Source organism: Hippopotamus amphibius, chromosome 6 (assembly GCF_030028045.1).
Source record: "Hippopotamus amphibius kiboko isolate mHipAmp2 chromosome 6, mHipAmp2.hap2, whole genome shotgun sequence".
Taxonomy (NCBI): Eukaryota; Metazoa; Chordata; class Mammalia; order Artiodactyla; family Hippopotamidae; genus Hippopotamus; species Hippopotamus amphibius.
The window spans coordinates 117,449,526-117,475,114 of record NC_080191.1 but is presented as its reverse complement, the minus strand read 5'-3'; the positions used below and the strand labels follow the sequence as shown (position 1 = coordinate 117,475,114).

The window sequence follows — 25,589 nt, the reverse complement described above, 5'->3', positions numbered from 1 at the left end:
TGCTCTCAGGGCCTTGAGATGTCACAAGTGGGGCTCCTTCCGGAGTGACTCCAGGCAGATAAGGAACTACTGGAACGCATAGGTTGCAGGCAGTTCCGGCTCTAGTTGCTTCTGAGAAGCTGATTGCTAACCGCCGCCTCCCAGGAGAGAACTGTGAGCAATCCAGGAGGGGACAGGGATGGGTTTGCTTTTGTTTGCTATTATTTTGTTGTGTTTTGTTGCACCGCTTGGTGTATTGAGGTCTGGGGTGGAGGTGGGGGACTGGGCTGGGGGGTGGTGCCCAAGAGGCAGACCGATGCAACATTTGGAGCATCTATCGGGGAGCTCTGAAGGCCTGTTTTTGCTTTTCCCCCACCACAAGGGCAAGGGCACACAGAGCCTGTCCCCAGTGGAGAGACTCAGATCTATGGCCCAGCGTCCTCAGGAGTAAGATAAGGATCCTGGCTTACGAGCAGTCGTGGGGACCCTTCACCTTGGGTAGTCACTGGACAGGTCCGGATAGTCCCCCTGCCCCCAGCCAAAGGCTAAGCAGACTCCGCGCACCCCACATTCACACACATGCGCTTCAGCCTGAGAACCCACGAGGCTCTTGGCATATGAATGGACAACGTCGTGTTGGAACGTGTTTCTGGATGTAGCTGCTGTTATAATGATGGGGGGGGCTAAGAACGCTTGGCAGGCCAGTCCTTGCAGTAAGACTGCATGACTCCTGGAGTGCGAGCCTCCTGGACTGGGCTGCACACCTGCTGCCTGGGCGGTGCCAGGCCCTGGGGGCAAGCAGCAGAGGCCTGATGGGAGCCTGGGGAAGGCACCACCCCGCCGGAGAAGGGAGGTCCCCCAGCCCCTCCGATTAGAGGGAAAGTCCTATAAATACTCTTCTCCCCTCTTGGTGCAAATGTTAGTAGACCCACAAAACATGTGTCCCTGCCCCACTAAGGCCCAGACTACATGTGGCCAGCGTCATGCCAGAAGGAAAAAGAATACTTACCAAGGTGTCGGGGAGCATCACCACGGGGCAACAGGAGTGCCGGAGCAGCCGGCCCATCTTCCAGACGGAGAGCGGTACAACCACGAGGATCAGCATGAAGCCCACGAATGCAAACAGGGCCAGCGCCAGCGGCAGGGTCTCTCCTGGGAAGACAGGAACCAGCTTAGGAGACAACCGTGAAGATGAATTCGCCAGTCCTGGGCCTCCCTCACTTTCCTGGAGCTGGCTCTGCAGACTGGCCAAGAGAGCAAATGCCAACACCCTGAGATTTGTTGTATGCCGTAGTGACCAAAATGACCACCATTAAAATCATTTTTGTCTAGAACCCAGATTGGTTTCCAGAAAGCCAAGGAAGATTACGATCTTTTTCTTGGGAAGGGAAAGGGAGGAGCATCATGTGTGGAAGCACAAGCTGTGTTTGCACACATCTCAGCCACTGCCAGGCGGAAGGCAGAGTGCCAGGTTCCGGGCAGGATGAAGGGGAGGCACCAAAAGAGAGCAGCCCAGAAGAGAGCTGGGCGGTAACTGAAAACAAAGTGTGTTTCACAATATGCTCTTGGCGTTTCCTATGGAGGAAAATACCGAATTCAGAACACAGTCACATAATAATTCTGATATATCAAGCTTCTGGGATGGTTCAGTGACTTAACCCAGGTAGGGTTAACAAAGGTAGGGCTGGCTCCAAATTCCACTAAATGATGTATCAGAAAGTGCCAAGTCTGAGCGTCTGGAGATGTGGAAGTGGGGAGGGGTTATTTTCCCATCTCTCTGTCCTATGCGTTTAGTGCCCCTGGGTTGGACTGTGCACCCGCAGTATGAAGGGTGGCATAGCTGATGCAGCTGTGGAGAAGCCAGGGGGCTCTTCCAGGTGGCTGGGGGCCCTTCAGTTTGTATCAATGCTTTTTGGAAAATGTTTTGGCAGTACACATCAAGAGACACACAAATGTTCATACTCTTTCATCCACTCCTGTGAGTGGATTCCAGAAAATAATTCCAAGGAAGGAAACATATGCATAAAACAGTTCACAGCAGCACCTAGATTAGAGCAACATGACCAGCCTCCCTCTCTGCCCGGAGCAACACACCTGCGCCTCCCACCTCCCCAGCGCATGCTCTCATAGCATACACCACCAAGGGAGACCATCCCCTGCTTGCTTGTTTGTAGTCTGTCTCCCCAACTAGATGATAAGCTCAGTGAGGGCGGGGACTCCTCTGCTGTATCCCAGGGACTGGGCCAGCACTTGGCACATAGTCAGTGCTCAGTAATTATTCACTGAATGAATGAAGGAATCAGTGAATGACCATCATCTTCGAAAGCATGGAGGGAATTCCCTGGTGGCGCAGTGGTTAAGACTCCAAGCTCCCAATGCAGGGGGCCCGGGTTCCTTCCCTGGTCAGGGAACTAGATCCCACACACGTGCCGCAAATATGAGTCCACATGCCACAACTAAGGAGCCAGTGAGCCACAACTAAGGAGCCTGCCTACCACAACTAACACTTGGTGCAACCAAATAAATAAAAATTAAATTTTTTAAAAAAGCAGATGGAAATGATCTAAATACCCCCAAATAGAGGATGATTTGGGGGTTCAGCTATTAAAATGAGATTAGGATATATACAAGCTTGTTCGCTGCAGCATGGGTTGTAGTGGCAAAGGACTGGAAAGCACAGAATATACCTATTTATGGAGGATGCTTACATATATTTTGGCACATCCATATATTGGCTTGTTATACATCTTCTTTAACAATGAGGTAGATCCATACGTGCTGACATGAACAGGTGTTCACAATAGCAACACAAAGTGAAGGCAAGCAAGGTACAGAGCAGTGAGCACAGTACAGTCCCAGTCGTGCCTGTGAGTACTGGCATCACACCATGACTGGAAGATTAAATGTCAGACTTGCCAAAGGAAACCTCCTGAGTGGTGTGGGGAGAATGGAGAACATGTGCTCCTACACTTCAAATATAAATAAGACCCAAAAAAGTAGTATAAAATGGTAATCAGAAAATCTACGCAGAAAATGCTATGGGGGATTTCCCCAGTGGTGCAGCGGTTAGGAATCTGCCTGCCAATGTAGAGGATTTGATCCCTGGTCCGGGAAGATCCCACATGCCACGGAACAACTAAGCCTGAGCGCCACAACTACTGAGCCTGAGCTCTAGAGCCTGAGCGCCACAACTACTGAAGCCCGCGCACCTAGAGCCCGTGCTCTGCAACAAGAGGCCACCACAATGAGAAGCCCCTGCATTGCAGCAAAGAGTAGCCCCCACTTGCCATGACTAGAGAAAGCCCATGCACAGCAACGAAGACCTGATGGCAGGCAATAAATAAATAAATAAATATTTATGAACAAATTAAAAAAAACTTTTTTAAAGCTACGGATGTGATATTTGTGAAAAAGCAGACACAAAGCGTATATATAATTCAACTACAACATGTGTCTGCACAAAGGATAACACCCCTTTAGAGGGCAATTTGGAAACAGCAGTCAAAATTCAAACGTGTATGCCTTTGACCCAGCAACTCTACTTCCAGGAATTTATCCTTCAAATTTATCCAGCAAATGATCTGTGTACAAGGTAATTAATGAAAGCATTGGCTGTGATAGCAAAATATTGGGGGAATAAACTAAATACCCATCAATAGGGGACTAGTTAAATTAGTTATATGTACATACGATGGAATAATATGTAGCTGTAAAGAAGGATGAAAAGCTTCTTTTTAGACATGGAAAAATCTACAAGATATGTAAAATGAAAAAGACAAGATCCAGAACAGTGCATGGAGTGTGCTAACATTTGTGCTAAAAGGAAGGGAAATATATGAAAGTATATTCCCGTTTATTTATAAATGTATTGAGAAGTCTTTAGAAGGATATACAAAAAGCTAATACCTCTGGGAGAGGGGGTGGGAATTATATGGATGAGGAGGAGGAGGAAGGCGTATCCACATGTATCTTATCATATTTTTTGAACTACTTAAATGTACCAAATATTCAAAATGATAATTTTTAAAAAACTAAAAAGTTATACACAAATGTCACCAGCCGTGTGTGTGCGCCAGAATCATGGGAAGTGGGGGTTGGTTTTGTTTCTTTTCATTGTAGGTTTTCAGACCATAGAAAATTCAAGGGAAAAAATTACGTTAAACAGGAGGATGGTGTAGAGTTTCCATAAGGCGCCCCCGAGCTGAGTGCGGCCCTGCCACACGGTGGGCTGCCTCCTCACAAGGCCGGACCCTCGGGGCCCTTGGCTGCCTCACCGGCAGCCCCCTCTGACGCGCAGGCAGCTGCCACCTGGTCAACCAGCCCTGCAACATCTGGTCTCCGGCCTCGGGAGCTTTCAGGGGAAAGTGTTCCAGACAGCTGCCAAGTGACCCCGCCCAGCCCCGGGGTGGACTCTCGCCTCAGGGGGGATTCAAACGCAGCACAGTTTCACCACGGGAACCCACCCAGCCTCGGGGAGCAGGTCACGGTAACCGAGGGGAGACTCCGAACCACAGGAAGCGGAAGGCGCCGAGCATCCCCGAGAGGGGCAGACAGGCGGCCTCACCCTGCACCTTGACACATTCCGTCTGGCTGAAGGCGCTCTGCCTTCCGATGGCCTTCACGAACGTCCGGGCCTTCACGCAGTATGTGGCCCCGGGCTCCATGGTTTCCAGGTGCACTGGGATGCCCCGGAGCCTCACCCGCTTGACGTGTTCCTTCAGGAAAACAGAAAACAGTTACGGTGTGGGGGAAGCAGGACAGGAAAGGGGGAGAAGGAGGGAAGGAAAGCTGTAAAGATTTCCTTTCCAGGATGCATACAGAATATTCGTCTCATTCATACATTCATATTTATTTATTTATTTATTTAGCACCTACTGTATGCCAGGCACAGTTATAGGCACTGAACAAAACAGGGGCACAGCAATGAACAGAACAAAGTTCCTGCTCTCAAGGAACTTATGTGGGGGAAGACAGACCACATGTAACGCACATCAGGTCACGATGACGAGGGTTATGAAGAAAAGTGAAGCAGGGTAAGGAGGCAGAGAGTGACAAGGAGGCACTAGATGAGTGGTTAGGGAAGGCCTCTCTGATAGGGTCATATTTGGACCGAGACCTGAAGGTCAGAAATCTGAGTGGGGGCTTGGCCTGGCCGCCGCTGCCGGCGGTTTGGGGGGCGGGGGGCAGGAATCAGTGCACAGGAGCACTGGAGCCAGTGGGCAGTGCCTCTTCGTGCTTCCATCCATCCGCTCTCTGTCCATCCATCTGCACACCCCTCCACCCCTACCCACTCCCTGAGTCCTGTGCGCCACGTGAACCTACAGAGGCCTGTCTGGGCCAGGCTCGGGTGACTCAGGGCACACGTTCCTCTCCCAGCACTGGCCCTGCGCCTCCCAAAGAATCCTAGGGATCTGCGTGCTCCCTGCAGCCCAGGCCCTGATCAGTCCCCCACATGACTCCATCTGCTTGGCTGGCAATGCCACCTCCTACCACAGGGTCCTGACCCAGCAGGAGTAAATGCTATTGCCTGTTCCACCTACCCATACCACCTTCCAGGGGAAGCTACCCAGCCCACAGCCCCTTTTGAATGGGTGGTGGGGCACACACCCTGCCCCCCAGACACTGACATTAGGTCAGGGGTACCCTTGGCCTTGGAAGGGTCTTTCAGAGACCAGCCAGCAACTGGCAACCCCTAAGCTTGGCCTGATAAGCAGGACTGGTCAGATTTCCTCTCCTAGGAACTGGGCTTGGGGAACTGAATAGCTGCAGCTAGAAGCAGGGACCGAGGGGAGAGGACACCTGGTAAGGCACAGCCATAGGCACGTGCGGGAAGGAGTGTTGAGGGATCAGGGCCTGGTAGCAACTTGGGAGAGGGCCACAGAAAGAGAGCAGTAGAGAGGACCCACCAGAGGAAAGCAAGGACTCCACAGACTGGAGTCCCCAGGTAAGTGAAGCTGTGCTGCAGCCTGGCTCTGAGCCTTCTCTGTTCATGGAGTCCATGACAGCCCCTTACAGCACCATAGTAATCCTTGACAGAGCCTATTTTCCCTTGTGCTGACTCGAGTGGGCCTTGTCACCATCTCAGCTTGGACAGGGCCTCCAGAGGTCTGCCCAAGCTCCATCCTTTCTGCTGCTGCGGCTGCAGGATGCTTGGCTACTCCCTCTGGGAAAGCTGACCTCCCAGCCAGCCCAGCCCGCAGAACCCATTCCACAGGGAGGGGCAGCACCCCATCTAGATGTACTGGGTGGCCCACTGGCTCATAATTAGGGTTGTTTATAAGCCAGCCCCTGGCTCTCTGCCCTGACTTCTGCACCCTTTCTAGATTCACACTCTCGAGGGGCTTGTGCCAGCCTCATAGGCTTTTGAAATCATCCAGTTGATCTGGAGCACCCTGGTCTGCTGCCCCTAAATGGCAGGGAGAAGGGCTGAGAAGACATGCTGATGAGGGTGAAGAAATGCATTGAAAAGGTTTTGTGGATCCAACTATGTCAGAGTTTAGGGCAAGGAGGCAGACCCCGTACTTCAGCGAATGTGGCCTGAGACGGCTCCCAGACAAGGTCTGGGTTGGACCAAGGCAGTCCTTTGAGGAGGAGGCTGCCGGGGTTGTCAGCCTACGCCCATCTCTCTTTTCCCTCACTTCACCCAGGCCTGCTCATCCTCAGTCCACCCCAGCCAGCGAGCACTGCCCGGGCTGGCTTTCTTCATCCAGCTCTCAGGGGTCTGTGACTGCTTCTCCAAGGTCTAACTCAAAGGCCAAGGCCGGAAGTCTCACCTTGGCACTGGGCTCCCTCCTCCAGAAGGCCACAAAGAACTCAAACTGGGGACCCAGGTCTTCCAGCTTAATAACCAGGTGGAAGCCATCCTTGGTGATCTCCATCCCAGGTGGGGTGAGGATGGCTGTTGACAAGACAAGAAGAGAATCAAAGCCAGCCCCAGACAGGACCAATTTCTGTCCAGGGAGGCCATGACCAAGCCATGGGTGGAAACATGTCAGGCTCATGGGAGGGGAGGGGTTTGGATGGGCTTCACAGCATGCAGAAGCAGGTACACAGATCCTCTCCCATGCGCAGCGGGTGCTCAGTAGACACTTTTTGAATGATGAGCAAATGAAAGAACAAATGACAGCAACTTGGTACAATTCACGTAGATCAGTGATATACACCAGCTGCTGCTAACTTTCAAACATCAGCAAATCAGCAGCCTGTGGATGGGTTGGCCTTTCTATCCTCGGTCCAAGGATTCTTCATCTTATATCCTTAATGGGAGATGCTGGCAAATCAGAGCGTTTTACAAATTCCAATAATCAGCTCTAGAAATTTACAGCACAAGCACAAACACCATTTTTCATATTACTGGATCCCAAACAGAGAGGCCAACAGCCCCCACAGATGCTTTCCTCTCAGCAGACCAACAACAGAAGGGCCCACACAGGCAGTCTTTAGTCCGTGGTTATTGATGATGGATCCAGACTTGCCTCTCAGATCCAGACACTGCAGGACAAGAGGGGCGCCCCCACCCCGATTGTGGGCCATGGCTTGGGAAGTTTAGTGGAGTGTGTTGTGGGCTACATCCTCCTGCACTGGGGTCAGTGGACACTCAAAAGAAAGGCAATTCCTGTAGGGAGTTTTCAGAGAACAAAGTATTTCCTGGCATTTGAAGAGCTGCCTGGAAAGGGGACAGGAGGACTTGGGAAGTCAGGGACCATCTGTGCAAAATGTACTGGGTTCAGAGGCTTCACGTGAGCACACAGCACCACTAGAATTGCCTCTGAAACACCTCCAGTAGAAAAGAAAAAGAGATGCTTGACTCCTCCAGTTTTAAGTCAAACATGATTAGAATTGGATCCCCTGCTCTCCATCTATGCTGAGAATACAATTAGACAAATGACGTAACGTCATTTCAGTTCAGAGAATTTTTTAACAGTGTTGGGGCAGGAACCTCTGTCCTATGTACTCTATATACTTATCTCATTTAATCCATCCAGCAAGCTTAAGAAGTTAAATACTACTCCTATTGTACAGATGACGTAACAGAGCCTCAGAGAGCTTAAATGAATTTCCCAGAGTCACACAGTTAATGGCCAGAATTTGAGCCCATATCTTTCCACGTTTCTAGACTCTACTGTGTGGGGTGTTTGTTAACTCCCAATGAACACGATGCACATAGATCATTTAAATCAGACTCTAGGGATAGGCCCTGGAGATAAGTGGTTCTAAAGCTCCCCTGTGACTTGAATTCATATAATTGAGGTTAAGAATCTCCGCTCTCAAGAGGCTTCCCTTTAAGAGCTGGAGATCCTTTTCAAGAGAGCCTTAAAACAAGATTTTTTCATACGATGGAGTGTTACAAACCCCTCCTCATTCTTCCCCTGCCCTGCAGGCTTGTCTCCCTCCAGTTCACTTTACACACCACAGCCAGAGTGATTGTTCTGTAAGACAGACCTGGCCTAGACCTTCTCTTCTTCCATGGTTCTCCTCTACCAGCTTAAACTTTGTGTCAAAGCCCTTCACCATGTGACCAGCTGCTTTCTCACCCCTGGCCATCCAGACCCTGCTCCTGCTATTCCCCCCACACTCCCTTCTACACACTGGTCATTATTTGCATTCTGCCATGTTTGGTCACCAACATGGATTCTTTCCTTATTTCTTTCTCAATCATTTTCTAGGTTCTATTGCTATAGAAAAGTTATTTAAATCAAAGGACTATTTTTGGTCACTCTGATCATGTACAGACCCTATGGCACAAAGAAGATGCTCACACAGGCAACAAAGATGGGGTTAGTGAGGCCCCAGATGGGAGTCAGGACAAGATTTTTGAGACACTATTAAGGTAGAGAAAGGCCATCCTAGCCTCATCTCCCCACTTCCAGAGCAGCTTTCCTTCCAGAGACAGTCAGGAATGACTTCCAAAGTCTCTTTCAAAATGAGAGCGAGGGGCTGTGGGAAGCAGCTAGCAATTTTTTTCATGGACCAGTTAGGGTTGTTTCTGTTCAGAGTACTCTGGCTTTGCAAGGCTAATTTGCTGCTGAAAAGAATGACAGTCTCAGTGAGCATGGTTCCTGAAGGGGAGGCTGCTGGGGGCGGGGTAGTAAGGAGAGAAGGGCCTTACTTGAGTTTCGGTTAAAGGGGTGCTTCAGGGTGCTCCAGGCTGAGGTCTGTGAGCCCAGGGTGGCCCTGACCCGGAGATTGTACGGCACAGTGGCAGTGATGTCATCAGTGATGTCACACTCGGGCCCTTGGGTGGGCGAGCACCAGCTGCTGGGAATCCAGATGTGGCTCATGTACAGGCTCTCGTACTCTCTGGCCAAAGAGAGGAGGGGACAGCGTCACACCGGCCCCTCCACCCAGGCTCAGTGATGGTTTCAAGTAACCGCCGCATGCGCTGACTTTTTCTGGGTCAGGAAAGCAAGCATTTGCTCCACACTCCTGTTCCTCTCCTCTCCTCCCTCACAAACCATCCATGCTTCCTTATGCCTTCTCACCAGACAAGGGAGACCCAGGAATAAACCCCACACTGTCCTGGTCTCTCCATCTGCATGGTCACCACCCCAGTCTCAGCCACTGTCATCCGTTGCCTTGCTGTGTCTCCTGACTGATTTTCCTGCTTCCCTTCCTGGCAGGTTTCAAACCATTCATCACTCAGCAGAGCATAACATTTCTCTCCTCAGTGGCTTCTAAAAAGCTTAGAATGGAGTCCAAACTCTCCCCCCATGGCCGACAAGACTCTCTGGCCTTTTCTCTCAACCCCTAAATATGATGCTCCCTCCACACAGGTCTCCTTGCCTTTCTTCCAACAGCTCATCCTGTTTGCTGTGTCTCAAATGCTCTGCCCCTGTATTCCCATTGGCCGTCTGCTCCTGTCCTTCAGCTATTGGCTTAATGATCACATCCTCAGGCAGACCTTCCCTGACCATCTGATAAAAAGCTGTCACAGAGTCAACTCTCTGTTGCATCAGGCTTTCAGCTTCCTCCTAGAACTGATTTCTATCTGAACTTACCTACACCTATGCTGCCTGACAGGACTTTCTGTGATGGTGGAAATGTGTTCTATCCTTGTTGTTCTATATGGTATCCACCCTAGCCACATGTGGCTATTGAGAACTTGAAGTGTGGCTCGTATGACTGGGAAACAGACACTTTAATTTAATTTTGATTAATTTAAATTTAAATAGCTGTCCATGTCTAGTGGCTACCACACTGGACAGCGCAGACCTCATATATTGATTTCTTTACCTTTTTACTATCTCCTCTTCTAAACGTAAGCTCCCTCTGTCCAGAAACTTTGTTGACTGTGCCGCTGAGCCTAGGAGAACGTCTGCATGTGGAGCTGCTCAGTTTGTATGACATGTTAATGAAATACATCGAGCTCCTTCTGTGTTCCTGTCACTCCTTGACAGCTCCGAGGGCCTGGACACCTGGAGAAGGGCCAGCTTACCTATAGGGTTACAATTTGTTTTGGCCTTTAGGGGCAAGTGCACAGTCAAGAAAACTGAGTCTTCCCTGCCCCCGAAGGAGCTGAGTCTCCAATGATTTCTCTACCTTAAGCCACAGGCAAACTCACCTCTTCTTAAAATTTTCTTCAGCATTAGACAATTGACTCACTGTTGGAAAGAAGCTTCACCAGAACGTGTTTGTACACGTTTGTGTTCCCAGGGAGTTCACTGTCCAATCCATGGGACAATTTCCCTTGTTGCTTCAACTCTCTCAGGGCCCATGCAGACAGAGGAAGAGGATCATGGGAAATAACCTCTCCCTGGGTTCACAAAGCCTGCTTGAGCTCTGAAGTGAGGGCTGTGCCTCCAGGAATCAACTGTCTAAAGAAGAAAAACTGAAAACGAAACAACAAAACAAAACAAAAACCCAACAACACCCAGAAACACAAAAAACAAAACTCACCCCTGGTACTCGACAGAATAGTATATTATTTCTTCAGGCACGATCACTGGGCTCCATGTCAAGACATGCTTCATATTGGTCGATTGTACAGAGAGGTTCTGAGGGGCAGGCAGAACAGCCACTCCATCTGGAACCAAGGCAGAGAGACAGGCTGACAGGTGAGCTCACATCAGGGGAATGCCACAGCTTCAAGCTAGTTTCTAATAAAAAGCCAAACATGCTTAGGAACTAGAAACAACTCTAATGTCACCATACTTGTGTTCAAGCTAGATTTTTGCTGTCATCATTGTAATTCTGTCTTTGGTGATTGAATGGCATGTTAATATTAATAAAAATAATGGCTAATATTATTGAGCACTTACCAAGCTCTGTCTAGGCTCTGTGCTAGGTTGTCACATGATTATCTCATTTAATCCTCATGACCATCCTGAGAGGTAAGGAGCATTAGTTTCTCTGTTGTACAAATGGGAAAATGGAGCACATTATGTACAACCCTTATTTCACATTGACCTAGATGCTTGCCTTGACTTTGCCACTTACTATGTGACCTTAAGCAAGTTGCATAAACCTGAGCCCCCCACCCCTACATGGCCAACTCATACTGGCTCCTGCCGGCTTCTCATCACCACCCTCTCTTGCTACTGCCATCCTCAGGTACCAAATCAATCTCTTTGTGTCCCTGAGAAGGCCAAACGGAGCGCAGCTGCCATTTGGGAAGTGCAGGCTCAGATCTGCCACGGAAGGAGAAGAAGGGCACTAAACCAGCTCGGAGACTCGGCCCCAGCCAGCCTGCAGGCCTCTGAGCAGCCGGGATTCAAGCAACTGCTCACACAGCTGTGTGCCGAGAGTGTGCACACAGTGGGTCTACAGTTTGCACACAAAATCAAAGGGGCCTGTGAAGCTGAACATGCCCTCATAAGGACTTGGCAGCCTCAGGGCTCATCCTCATGTGTAACCCAGGGTGCAGTCTGGATCTTGCACTGTGGTCTTCCCCTCTGACTTTCACATGCTTCTGTTTTAATGCCCAACACCTGCCTCCCTTTGCTGTTACAGTTGCAGTGATAACATCGACAGCACAGTGTGTATGAGGCTGGGACCCTCGCCTGCCTGTTTCCAGATTGGCACCTGCTGTTCTTTATTCAGCGCCGTGACCACGAGGGGATGGGGGCTGCCAGGAACACCCCACCTGGTGCCCTTGCTTCTTCTCTAACGTAGAAACCTGGTGATGCATCCTCATCTCACTCTCAGCATCCATGGCCTGCCCTGTGAGGAAACACCTGGGTACCCACAAGGGAGGCTTCCTGCCCTCCCCAGCTTTAAACTTGTAATCAGCCAAGGGATGAAAAGGAAAAGAGCCAGCTGTAGTGAAGTCACATGGGCGGGTGGGGCATGGTCCTCTCTGACATCCTTCCTCTGGTAAAGTAGATAAAACATTTCCCTAGTCAGATATGTGGGGATTATAAAGTTATGTAAATATAAATCTTTAATTCATAATTCTAAAACTCTCAAAAATGAAATCTCCTGGCCCAGGTGGTTACACTGGAGAGTACTATGAAATAGTTAAAGAGAAATTAACACCAATTTTATACAATCTCTTCCAAAAAATAGAAGATGAAAAAGCACTTTCCAACTTACTTTATGAGGCCAGTATTACCCTGATACAAAAACTCAAAGATAGTATATATATACTAAAAAAAAAAAAAAAAAAAAAAGACTACAGACCAATATATCTCATGCACTTAGATGCAAAAATCCTCAACAAATTACTAGCAATCCAAATTCAATAATGTATAAAAAGGATTATACAGCATGATCAAGTGGGATTTATTCCAGGGATGCAAGGCTGGTTCAATATTTGAAAATCAATTAATGTAATCCACCACATCAACAGGCTAAAGAAGAAAAATCATACAATTGTATCAATTGACACTGAAAAAGCACTTACAAAATTCAACACCCATTCATGATTTAAAAACAAAAATCAAAAACGAAAACAACAACCAAAAATAAACTCTCTTTAAGAACAACAGGGAGTTCTCAGTTTGACAATATAAAAAGCCTACAGCTAACATATCATTCAATGGTGAAAAGCTAACATCTCATTCAATGGTGAAAGACTGAATGCTTTCCCCCTAAAATCAAGAACAAGGCAAGGATGCCCACCCTCATCTCTTTTACTCGACATTGTGCTAGAAGTTCTAGCAACTGTAATAAGGCAAACAAAGGAAGTAAAAGGCGTTACAGATCGGAAAGGAAGTCATTAATCTCCCCCTATTTGCAGGTGACATGATAGGCTACGTAGGAAATTCCACAGAATCTACCAAAAAAGCCTCTTAAAAACAATAGTGAGTTCAGCAAGTTCATAGGATACAAGAGAAAAATAGAAAATCAGTTGTACTTCTAAATATTAGCAAGGAACACTTATACGCAGAAATTTACAATATTATTTACAGTCATTCCCCTCCCCCCGTCCCCCCCCCCCAACCAAAAGAAAAACTCAGGTGCAAATCTAATGAAACATACCTAGGATTTGTATGGGGAAAACTCCACAATGCTGGTGAAAGATTTCAAAGAAAATCTAAACAGATGGAGAGATATACTGTGCTCATGGATTGGACAATTCAACATCGTTAAAATGGTAATTTTCCCCAAATTGATATGCAGGTTTAACGTGATTCCTATCAAAAGCCCTGCCAGGTTTTTGTAGATATAGACCAGCTTTTTCTTTCTTTTTTATTTATTTATTTATTTATTTATTTATTTATTTATTTTATTGGCTGTGTTGGGTCTTTTTTGCTGTGTGCGGGCTTTCTTTTAGTTGTGGTGAGTGGGGGCTACTCTTCATTGTGGTGCTCAGGCTCCTCATTGCTGTGGCTTCTCTTGTTATGGAGCACGGGCTCTCGGCACATGAGCTTCAGTAGTTGCGGCACATGGGCTCAGTAGTTGTGGCTCACGGGCTCTAGAGCACAGGCTCAGTAGTTGTGGCGCACAGGCTTAGTTGCTCCGCGGCATGTGGGATCTTCCTGGACCAGGGATCAAACCCGTGTCCGCTGCACTGGCAGGTGGATTCTTAACCACTGTGCCACCCAGGAAGCCCAGACCAGCTTTTTCTAAAATGTATAAGGGACTTCCCTGGTGGCCCGTGCACTGCCACTAAGAGTAGCCCCCTCTCGCCACAACTAGAGAAAGCCCATGTCCAGCAACAAAGACCCAACACAGCCCATAAATAAATAAATTTTTTAAAAAATAAAATTTATAAGAAAAGGCAAAGGCAAAATAACTAAAAAAAAAATTGAGAAAGAATGAAGTGAGAGAAATCAATCCACCCAATTTTAAGATGTACAGTAATTAAGATTGTGTGGTATCGACAAACAGACACATAGATTGATGAAACAATATAGACATCCCAGAAATAGACCCACACAAATATGCTCAACTGATTTTTGGCAAAGGTATGAAAGCAATTCAATGAGGGAAGGATGGCCTTTTCAACAAATAACATTAGAGCAACTGGACATTTGCAGGCAAACAAAAACCCTCAAATTTAATCCCATACCTTATGCAAAAATTAACTCAAAGTGGACCATGGACTTAATGTAAAATGTGAAACTCTAAAACTTTTAGGAAAAAACAGGAGAAAATCTTCAGAGCTAAACAAAGATTTCTTAGACTTGACACCAAAAACAAGATCCATAAGAGGAAAAAATTGTAAATGAGCATCATCAAAATTAGAATCTCTTGCTCTGCAAAGGACCCTGTTAAGAGGATGAAAAGACAAAATACAGACTGGTAGAAAATATTGCAAACTGTATATCTCACAGTGGATTCATATCTAGAATATGTACACAAAGAACAATCAAAACCCAATAGTAGAAAAGCCAACAACTCAATTAGATAATGGGCAAAAGATATGAAGAGTCATGTCACCAAAAAAGCACATACAGATGGCAAATAAGCACATGAAAAGGTGTGTAACATCATTAGCTATTAGGGAAATACAAATTAAAACTTCCATGAGATAGCACCATAAAGCTATCAGAATGACTAAAAAATTTTAAAGTGACAAAACCAAACCCTGGTGAGGATGCAGGGAAAGTGGATCGCTCATACATCGCTGGTGGAAATGTAAAGTGGTACAGCCACTCTGGAAGCTAGTTCAGCAGTTTCTCATAAAACAAAACTTGTAATTACTATACAACCCAGCCATTGCACTCCTGGGCACTTATCCCAAGGTAATGAAAAACTGTATCACACAGGATCTGCACAACAAATGTCCATAAACAAACTGGAATCAGCCCAGAAGCCCACAGCTGAATGGTTAGACAAATTACGGTATATCCAATAAAAAGAAACAAACTATCACTACACAAAACAATCTGGATGAATCTCCAGGAAATTATGCCAAGTGAAAAAAGCCATCCCCCCAAAGTTATATACTGTATAATTCTATTTCTGTAACATTTTGAAATGACAAAATTTTAGAAATGGAAAACAGATTAATGGTTGCCAGGGGTTACAAACAGTGGGGAAAGGCAGAGTAGGGGGAGGTGGGTGATGTTATAAAAAGGCAACAGGAGGTATCGTGATATTGGAACTGTTCAGTACCTTGACTATGGTGATAAATACACAAACCTACACACACACACACACACACACACACACACTCAAATGAGTGCAAGTAAAGCTGGGGAAATCTGAATAAGACGGGTGGACTGTATCAATGATGTCAATATCCTGGTTGTGATATTATACTATTGTTTTGCAAAATACCATTGGGGAAACTGGGCTTTCTGTATTATTTCTTGTCACTGCATATAAACCTAGAATTACCTCAACAAAATTTCGATTAAAAAATATAAACATGACTTCCCTGGTGGTGTGGTGGTTAGGAATCCACCTGCTAATGCAGGGGACACAGTTTCGATCCCTGGTCTGGGAAGATTCCACATGCCGTGGAGCAACTAAGCCCGTGCACCACAACTACTGAGCCCATGTGCCGCAACTACTGAGCCCATGTGCCGCAACTACTGAAGGTTGCATGCCTAGAGCCCATGCTCTGCAACAAGAGAAGCCACTGCACTGAGAAGCCTGAGCACCACAACAAACAGTAGCCCCTGCTCTCAGCAACTAGAGAAAGCCCGAGTACAGCAATGAAGGCCCAACGCAGCCAATAAATAAATAAATAAATACATTAAAGGGAAAAAAAAGTACTAATAAAAAAATTACAAACATAGTGTCATCACATCTAAAAAATTGGCATTAATTCTGATTATCTGAGTGACAGAATACATTTTAAAAGACCATGATAGAAGAAACTCAAACAGGATGAAATGCACCTAGGAAAAAAGTTGTAGAATTAGGTGCAATCAATTAAATCAGAGAGGGAGACCCGTTTAGCGAGGGATACCTAATGATTAGGTGTCCTAATGATCAAGGCTTTAAGCAACACCCTCTGAGGCTGAATTTCTGGGTGTGTCTTTCTTCATGAGAGCACACAGGCAGGACAACAGCAAGAGATGTCCCAACTTTTAGGTGGCTCCATTATGTTATGCAACAGTTTGCACTTATGTAACTGTCTTCTCCTACGTGTGAAGTTCCAAATCTAACTCCACTCTGGGCAAAATACTCAGTCTCATTCCTGTATTAAAATGAAAACTGCTGCTTCTTTCTGAGCCCTGTAGGCAACATCTTCAATATCTTTATGCCATTTGTATAGTATACTCCAAATTCCATCTTTGTTTCACTGTTGTTTATGTAGCATACACACATTGGGAATGAGATGGAAAAACAGGAACGCCCATGAACTAGTGATGCCAGGGGATGTTTAATCGGGTTACACAGAAAGCCTGGTGGCACCTCACGAGGAAGGATCCATTTTATGCTAGGATACTAAATAGGGAACTCTTATTTTGAGCTCAGACTCCAAGCTGAAAGTGATTCCTTTCACCTATGAAGGGTTTTATTGGGTTGACCAAAAAGTTCATTTTTCCAAAAGATGTTAAGGAATTGTTATAGGGTCATTCTCCAATTGTTAGAGAAGGCTTATTGTGGTCCTGAGAACACAATTTAGTGGAGAAAAAGAGAACCTTGTCATCCACCCAGCATTTCTCATTAACAAGAAATGTCATCTATCAGCCAGGAATAATGTGTGTTGAAGTCAAGTCTCTGAAGAAACCAGAGAATCTACCTGATATAAATGAGCAAATGCAAAAACAAAGAATACAGTCAAGGGGGAAGGGGAGAGTGAGCTTGCAGTGTGAACAGGAAAGACATATTGGCCACAGTGAGGAGTATGCAAAATCAGGAGGACTTATTTCCTCAGCCACACTAGACAAGAATTCTCACTGGCGCTAAAGTGAGATATTGGGATATCTTTAGTACAATTGTTTGGTTCCTTGTGAGCGGTTATGCTCTGGTTACTATAAAGAATTGTTCTCCTTCCAGCAGTGTGGATCAGTATCTCAAGAAGGCCCACTGGACAGAGCCTCTTGGGTGGTGTTTCCGACAGAGACTTGAGCCAGGTGACTGTGACCCAACTATTAAGATTCTGGTGCTCAATGTGGCAAAATGAGCTAAGCAACATTTTTTACATAGAGCTGAATTCACAAAACTGATTCCTCTTTCTTACAGCCTATTAGTATTCTATCACTGCTATAACAAATTCCCACAAATGTCGTATCTTAAAACAACACAGATTTATTATTTTCCAGTTCCATAGGTCAGAAATCTGATACAGGTGTAACTGAGCTAAAATCAAGGTGTTGGCAGGACTGAAGGCTCCAGGGGAGACTGTTTTCTTGCCATTCCCAGCTGCTGGTGGCCACCCGCCTCCTTGTGCACGGCCCCTCCTTCCTCCATCTTCAAAGCCAGCAATGGCTGGTTGAGTCCCTTTCATGCTTCAAGTTTCTCCTGCCTCTTTTTCTGTCCTCCCACTTCTCTCTCACTGCATCCAGGAAAGGGTCTCAGTTTTGAAGGACTCATGGGATTAGATTGGGCCCACCCTGATAATCCAAAATAATCTCCTAATCTCAAAATCCCATAACATTAATCACACATTTATAATCCCTTTTTCCATAGGAGGTAACAATATCCACAGGTTCCAGGAATTAGAATGTGGACGTCTTTGGGAGACCATCACTGTGACTACCCCAGGGGGCTTGCACTTCAGGGGATATTGGTACTATGAACCGACATGATACCATAAAAATGTCTCCCTCAAATACAGTAAATTATTTCAAGAGAATCCCATTGTATGTGACCAGAAGTAGAAAAGAGCTAGCACATGGCTGCTAAACAGATTGCTGGCATTACTCATTGCCTAGTAACTAGTGTCCATATCCCAGCTTCAAAAGGTATGCAAATCAACTCATGCTTCAGGAAGGTGATCTATTGCATCGGGATCTTAAAGTATGGCCTTTGGATCAGCAGCATCACAATACCCAGGAGCTGGGACTTCCCTGGTGACACCATGGTTAAGACTCCTCCTGCCAAAATGCAGGGGACATGGGTGCCACAACTACTGAGCCTGCGCTAGGGCCCGTGAGCCACAATTATTGAGCCCACATACCACAACTACTGAAGCCTGCGCGCCTAGAGCCTGTGCTCTGCAGCAAGAGAAGCCACCACAATGAGAATCCCGTGCACCACAACAAAAAGTAACCCCTGTTCTCCACAACTAGAAAAAGCCCGTGAGCAGCAACGAAGACCCAATGCAGCCAATAAATAAATAAATAAATTTAAAAACAGAAACAAAAACAGAAAACGATACCCAGGAGCTTATTAGACATGCAAACTCTCAGGCTGCAACCTATGCCCTATGGAACAAGAATCTTCATTTTAACAAGATCCCCCAGGCAATTCATTGGCATTTTAAAGTCTGAGAAGCACTGGTATGTAGAGGTTAAACTAATGGTTCTCAACCTTGGCTCCCCATGAGAATCACTGGAGAAGTAGATTTTGGGGGGGGGATTGTTTGTTTTATTTTGAAATAATTTCAGACTTACAGAAGAGTTGTAAAAATAATACAGAGAGCACCCATATACCCTTCACTCAGCCTTCCACATGTACACAACCATAGTACAAATATGAAAAGGAAGATATTAACATCAGCCCAATATCATTAATGAAGCCTCAGTCTTAATTCGAATTTCACAGGTATTTTTCCCCTAAAGTCTTTCTTTCTTTCTTCCTTTTCTTTCTTCCTTTCCTCCCTTTCCTCCTTCCATCCTTCTTTCCTTCCTTCCTTCCTTTTTTTTCAGTAACCAATCCAGGATCCCACATTTAGTTGTCATATCTACTTATTCTTCTCCAGTCTGTCCTCAGTCTTTCTTTGACATTTTTGAAGGGTACTGGTCAGTTGTTTTGTAGAATATTCCTCAGTTTGGGTTTGTCTGATGCTTTTTCCTGATTTGATTAAGGTTGTACGTTTTTGGCATGTACTCACAGGGAGTACATGATGTTAATATGCATTATTACTGGTGATGTTAAACTTGACCACTTGGTTAGGGTGGTGTCTTCACTATAAAATTACCATTTTCCCCTTTATAATTAATAAATAACCCAGGGGAGATATGGCGACTTTATGCAGATATTCTTTCTCCTCAAACTTTCATTCATTAATTTTTGTATTTATTGGTGGATATTGCTTGCAACAATCACTGCTGTGATGCTCTAATAGTGATTTTCTACGTGTTAATTGGAATTCTGTCAGGAAGAGCTGTTCCGTCTCCACCAATTGTGAAGATTTGTATCAATGTGGACTCAACAGAAATTTATTTTATTCTATCATTATTTATTTTGTTACTCAAATTTTGTTACTCAAGATTTGGCCATTGAGAGAGAGCTCTTTCGGATTTTGTGTCCTTTTAACTTAGTCCTATCTCTCACTCTCTTTTTTCATGTTATTTTTATTAATAGACTTAATTTTTAGAATAATTTTAAGTATATAGAAAAAATGCAGACAGTAGGTACACAGAGTTCCTGTATACCCTTCACTCAGCTTCCCCTAATGCTGACATCTTTTATACAGTCATGATATATTTGTCAAAACTAAGAAACCAACATTAGTACATTACTATTAACTAAACTTCAAACTTCATTTGAATTTTGCCAAATTTTCCATTAATGTCCTTTTCCCATTCCAGGATCCAATCCAGGATACTTGTTGCATTTTGGCCCCCAACCTTTTTTGAGCACTTCCTTCCTTACCACAAGATGCTCCAAACTTGTATTTTCTCTTCCAGGTTATGAAAGAAACCACTTCTCTTAGGAGCTCCACCCAGGAAGTTTTGAAGAATCCCAAAGCCCAGGCAAGCACCCTAGATTAATTAAGTCAGATCTCTGGTTGCAAAATCCTGGCATTTATACTTTTAAAAGCTCTTCAGGTAATTCCAATGTGCACTTGAGATTGAGAACCACTGATCTAGACCTTACTTCTGGTACCTGAAGAATAGTTAAAACTATGAATGATATATGATATCACTTATATGTGGAATCTAAAATATGACACAACTGAACCTATCTATGAAACAGAAACAGACTCACAGACATGGAAAACAAACTGGTGGTTGCCAAGGGGGAGGGGGTTGGGGGAAGGGATGGAGTGGCAGGTTGTGGTTGGCAGATGTAAGCTTTTATATATAGAATGGATAGACAACAAGGTCCTACTGTATAGCACAGAGAACTATATTCAATATACTATGATAAACCATAGTGGAAAAGAATATAAAAAAAGAACATACATATATGTAAGTAACTTAATCACTGCTGTATAGCAGTAATTAACATGACATTATAAATCAACTATATTTCAATTAAAAAAAAAAACTATGAATGATGAATCCCTAAAGACTTCAGTGTATTTCCCAGCAGACTCTTACATTCCCTGAACACAGGAGACTCTGTTTTATTCATCTCTAATTAGCACCTAACCCAGAACCCGACACATACCTCTGGTGCTCAGAAACGCAAAATGAATGAAAATGAAACAGGTGAACCAAGTCTTGGCTCCTTTGTGAAGTTAGCCTCAGCCTGACTTTTTTCCCCCTAATTCCTATCTCACATTAGACCTTTGGGTCGTCCTGAGGTTTATGCCCGCCACAAAGCACTCGGGTAAATTTCCCAGGCAGAAAGACTTGCATGTCCTCCCTGGAATGATGCCATGCTGGCTTCCCCGCACTGGGTATGCTGTCAATTCCCCTCATTTGGATCCTTTTCTGCAACCTTTACCTCCAACAGCCCTTATGGCAAAAGTGTCAGAAAAGGTAGCAACATCTTTATTTCTTTTGCTTTGTCCCTCCAACCATTTTCTGGCCTGCTTCAATGTCTCTGCTTCTTCTGCAGAGAAGTACAAGGGGCACAGGCTCTGTAGCCAGCCGAACCAGAGTCAAACCCCAATTCTCCCACTTACTAGATGTATACACTTGGGTAAACAGCTGAGCCTCTCTGGGTCTCTGTTTCCTAGTGTATAAAACGGGGACTATGTCACCTACCTTGCAGGACTGATGTGAGATGTCAAGAGAACGTTTTTGCTAATCTAGAGGACAGCATGTGCCCGTAAATGGCAGCTATGATGGTCATCATTGTTGTTATTATTACTATTATTATTATTTGTAGTGGGAATCAGTTTCTTGAATCACACACTATTATTTGAAAGGGACAGGGCAAGGCAATTGAATTCTATAAAAGAGAGCAAGAACTCTACTCATCTGTCTCAAGGATCTAGAGTAAGTAATAGAAGTCCATGTAGACGTCGCAGAAATCATCGCAGGCTCCTACACAATCCAGAGGAAATGGTCAAAATCGCATAAAGGCAACCTCAGCTAAAGCAAATGTCTGCTGTCGCCACCAAGTGTTTGCATAACCAGCAGATGGTAACTGACATGGGGGTGGGCACACTGACATCTTCAGAGAGCCTTTGTTTGCATAATCTCGTTTGACACCTCCCAACCGCAAGGTAGCTATTTTGACCATTTTACAGATGAGAAAACTGAACTGTTGTGATATATTCACGGAACTAGCAAGTGATAAAAGTCAAAACTCACAGGTCTTTCTCACTTTGACATCCCCGTGGCTTCCACCACTGGTTTTTTTCTTTAGAGGGGTGGGTTGTGGGGGACAGGGATGGTGGTTGTTTTGTGTGTGTGTGTGTGTTGTTTTCTGTGTAAGTTTAGAGGTGTCAGAAGTGTACTCACCTCCAGGTCTGTTTGAAATAGAAGTTTTCAGGAAAAGGCTTAAAAGACTGGACTGAAGAAAATGTCACATTAAAACATGGGTGAAGGGGATCAAAGAGTATGAATTTCCAGCTATAAAATAAATAAGTCATAGGATGTAATGTATAGCATGGTGACTATAGTTACTGCACTGCATATTTGAAAGTTGCTAAGAAAGTAGATCTTAAAAGTTTTCATCACAAGAAAAAAAATGTGTAACTACATAGGGTGACAGCTGTTAACTAGACTTATTACACTGACCGTTTCACAATACATACAAATATCAAATCATTACGTTGTACACCTGAAATTAATATAATGTTATATGTCAGTTATACCTCAATTAAAAAAAAAAAACAGGAAAAATATGCTGGTCTTTCCCCCTTCTCATTCTGCCTCCCCATCTTCTCCCTTTGGCTTAGTTGGAGGAGTGTTTTCCTGGCAACTTGTTTGTCCCACCAGCTAATCAATTAATCAACTAACTAACCAACCAACCAATAAGCTTAGCTTATGCCAGGGGCCATGGGGACACCAGAGAAGATGCCTAGGCCCTGCCTTCAGGCCAGTGCAGGAAACAGAACCCATCGAAACAGAGTACGAGCGTGGGTCAAAAATTATCCACACTCTGGTTATATTAAAACTTCTATAAATTCCACAGCCAGAGTGCAGATAATTTTTTACTCACCCTCATACATGGGGTCAAAGATCAAAGGAGAGAGATCTGGGCAGGGTCTGTAGGAGGAGCAGGGACCCATCTGGAATGATGATGGAAGGACTGGTTTGGGATGGGGTAAGGAACTGGAGATGGAGCTTCTGGTGGGAAAGTAAAAGAAAGACCAGAAGGAGAAAATGAGGGGGTGATGTGCCAGCTGTGAAAACAGCAGCCACCGGTGGCCCGTGCTTGTTTTCAAGGAGCAGTGAGAAAAAGAACTGGGGCCTCAATATGGTGGGTCATGAAACAAACTGCAAATTTACTCACCATGTGCAAGACCTAGAGCTGTGAAGGATTTTGAGCTATGCGGGCATAAATTTGATGTTTAAGTCAGCTCTAAACATTTGCTAATCACTTCAGCAATGATTTGTTACCTGATTTAAACTAACTAGAATAATTAGTTCTCAGTTTAAAAAAAAAAAAAACAAGAAAGAACGTACTCAAGAAGACACCCATCGACACTGCAAAGTGCCTAGTACCTTGGTATATTCAAGTTAGAAATTTCTCTTAAATGTTATTTGACAGGAAGAAACATCAAAACTGAAAGAGCTGCTATTTCGGAACAATAAAACATGTAGGTGCAACCCGCCAGAAATGGAGCAGAGAAAATTATGTAATCTTACTGGCAGGAAAATGCCCCAAACCAAATACTTTTTAAAATGGTATAGAGTACCTGACTACTACCTTTTCTGCAGTAACCAGGAGAGAGATCCAATTTTCATGTCTTGTACCCAATATTAAGGTTGCAAATTATGTCTTTTTATTCACGTGCATTTGGTTAGAATCTTTATTTTACTTAAACTGTCCTTACAGTGAACATCTCTGAGGCACACACAGAAAGACTGAGATAATAAATATGTTGTGGCTTTTAAAACTAGATAATAAAATGAAAAACAAAATGCATGGATCTCTGCTAATTTTTAAATTGTTTGTTCTGCTGCTTTATCTTCCTAGATTGTTCTGTGGACATTAAGAGAGATTTCTAAACAGAATGCAGGCCTTTTCTTTGTGGGGATGGAGGATTAGGAAGTGAGAAACCTTTTTAAAAACAGATAAGATGTTCTATGCATATACTGCAACCCCAAACCCTGGGAAAATATTTTTCACCTTCCTAACCTATATTTGAGTCCCAGACTATTGGCCGTATTCTGATTCATACTTACCCACAAGCAAACAAGGAATCAAGGCGTAGGAAAACCACGTGATAAGACTTGTCTTGATTTCTTCTAAAACCATCGTAAGGGTCTGTGTTTGGCAGGCTCAGCTTGACCTGGAACGTTGCTTCCTTCCAGAACGAAGCGCTCTTTCCATCTCAGCCACCCTTGCTTCAGAATGCAAAAGTTGGAGCTGAGTCTGAGTCGCTGTCAAACCTGAATTGTTTTGGAAAGAGGAGCCAGCCCAGACAGCTCAGAAGAGGCTGGCTGTGCAGCACCCTCCTTTCTGCCCAAACCCAGATGTTGCATCAGGAGGTGTGGCCTAGGAAAGTTCCAGAGAAAAGGTAGTTCTGGGAAGCTTAAGAATCTGCATGGGGGAGATACCTGGATCATAGGCTCTGTGCTGGGGGAACCTTGTGGTCTCTAGAGGCCCCCTGGCAGTAGCAGGCAAGATTATCTGAACTTATCATCAAAGATCTATTCTCTTCCAAATCTCTCTCTGAGTTCATACAAGCTGAGTGCTGATTAGCTCTTTTTGCTACATCTCCACTTGAATAAAAGTAGAGAAATTTAAAAAAAATTTTTTTAATATCTTTTAAAAAGTCAGGAGGTGAAGAATATTTAGCTTCATATTTGCTTGCCTTTGCAAAAAGAAAACCTGGAAGGAGATAGAGAAACTACCGAGATTGTTTACTTTGGGGCAAAGGGAGTGGGAATTGGGAAGACAGAGGAGAAAAATGGGAGCGAGACTCTTTCTAGTACCTTTTGTTTGCTTTGGGATTTTAAAAAATTGTTTTTATTGTGGTCAAATACGCATAACATAAAATTTACCATCTCAACCCTTTTTAAGTACACAGTTCAGTGGTATTAAATACATCCAAATTGTTGTACAACCATTACCACCATTCGTCCCCATAACTTTTCATCTTGTAAAACGGAAACTCTATATCCATTAAACAATAACTCTGCCTTCTCCCCTCCCCTGGAAACCACCATTATATTTTCTGTCTTTATGATTTTGACTACTCTAAGTACCTCATATAAGTGGAATCACGCAGTACTTGTCTTTCTGTGACTTGCTTATTTCACTTAGCATAATGTCCTCAAGGTTTGCCCATTTTGTAGCATATCGCAGAATTCCCTTCCTTTTTTAAGGCTGAATAATATTCCATATACCACATTTTGCTTATCCATTCATCCACTGATGGACACTTGAGCTGCTTCCACGTTTTAGCTATTGAGAATATAATGCTGCTCTGAACACAGATGTACAAATATCTCGAGACCCTGCTTTCATTTCTTGTGGGTGCTGGGTATATTTTATATTGTTTGGTTATTGAACCATGTGAATGTATTATTGAAATATTTATTTCAATTTTTTAAATTGGAAGGAAAATCTTATGATAGGGTTTGGCCCCTTAAAATGTCAGCTTTTTAAAGACTCTAAACACTCTACCTGTGCAAACACATTAGTGGAATGAACATGAGTTTTAGAATGCAATACATTTTGGTTCCAGTGTCAGAACTTACTTGCAATATAACCTTGGGAAAGTTATTTATTCACTCAACAGACATTCACTTAGTGCTTACTATGTGCTAGATCCTGGGAATTCGATAGATCCTGCCCTCAACCAAAAC

At 44.5% G+C, this 25,589-nt stretch overlaps 1 protein-coding gene across 2 annotated transcripts in view; it reads right to left on the bottom strand.

Moving 5' to 3' along the window:
* Positions 1-24,214, bottom strand: part of IL20RB (interleukin 20 receptor subunit beta) — a 29,813-nt gene extending 5,599 nt beyond the window's left edge. Inside the window, exons 1-6 of one of the 2 annotated variants that reach the window (XR_009054444.1) lie at positions 23,961-24,214; positions 10,876-11,002; positions 9,089-9,279; positions 6,753-6,877; positions 4,544-4,694; positions 989-1,131 (exon numbers count right to left, since the gene is read on the bottom strand). Coding sequence is in view for 1 of the 2 variants with exons in the window: in XM_057740357.1 (XP_057596340.1) it covers positions 989-1,131; positions 4,544-4,694; positions 6,753-6,877; positions 9,089-9,279; positions 10,876-11,002; positions 23,961-24,033 (810 nt within the window). In the remaining variant the exon portion in view is untranslated. The remainder of the gene's footprint in view (positions 1-988; positions 1,132-4,543; positions 4,695-6,752; positions 6,878-9,088; positions 9,280-10,875; positions 11,003-23,960) is intronic. The other variant, XM_057740357.1, reaches the window with a different exon arrangement.
* Between the last annotated feature and the right edge of the window lie 1,375 nt (positions 24,215-25,589).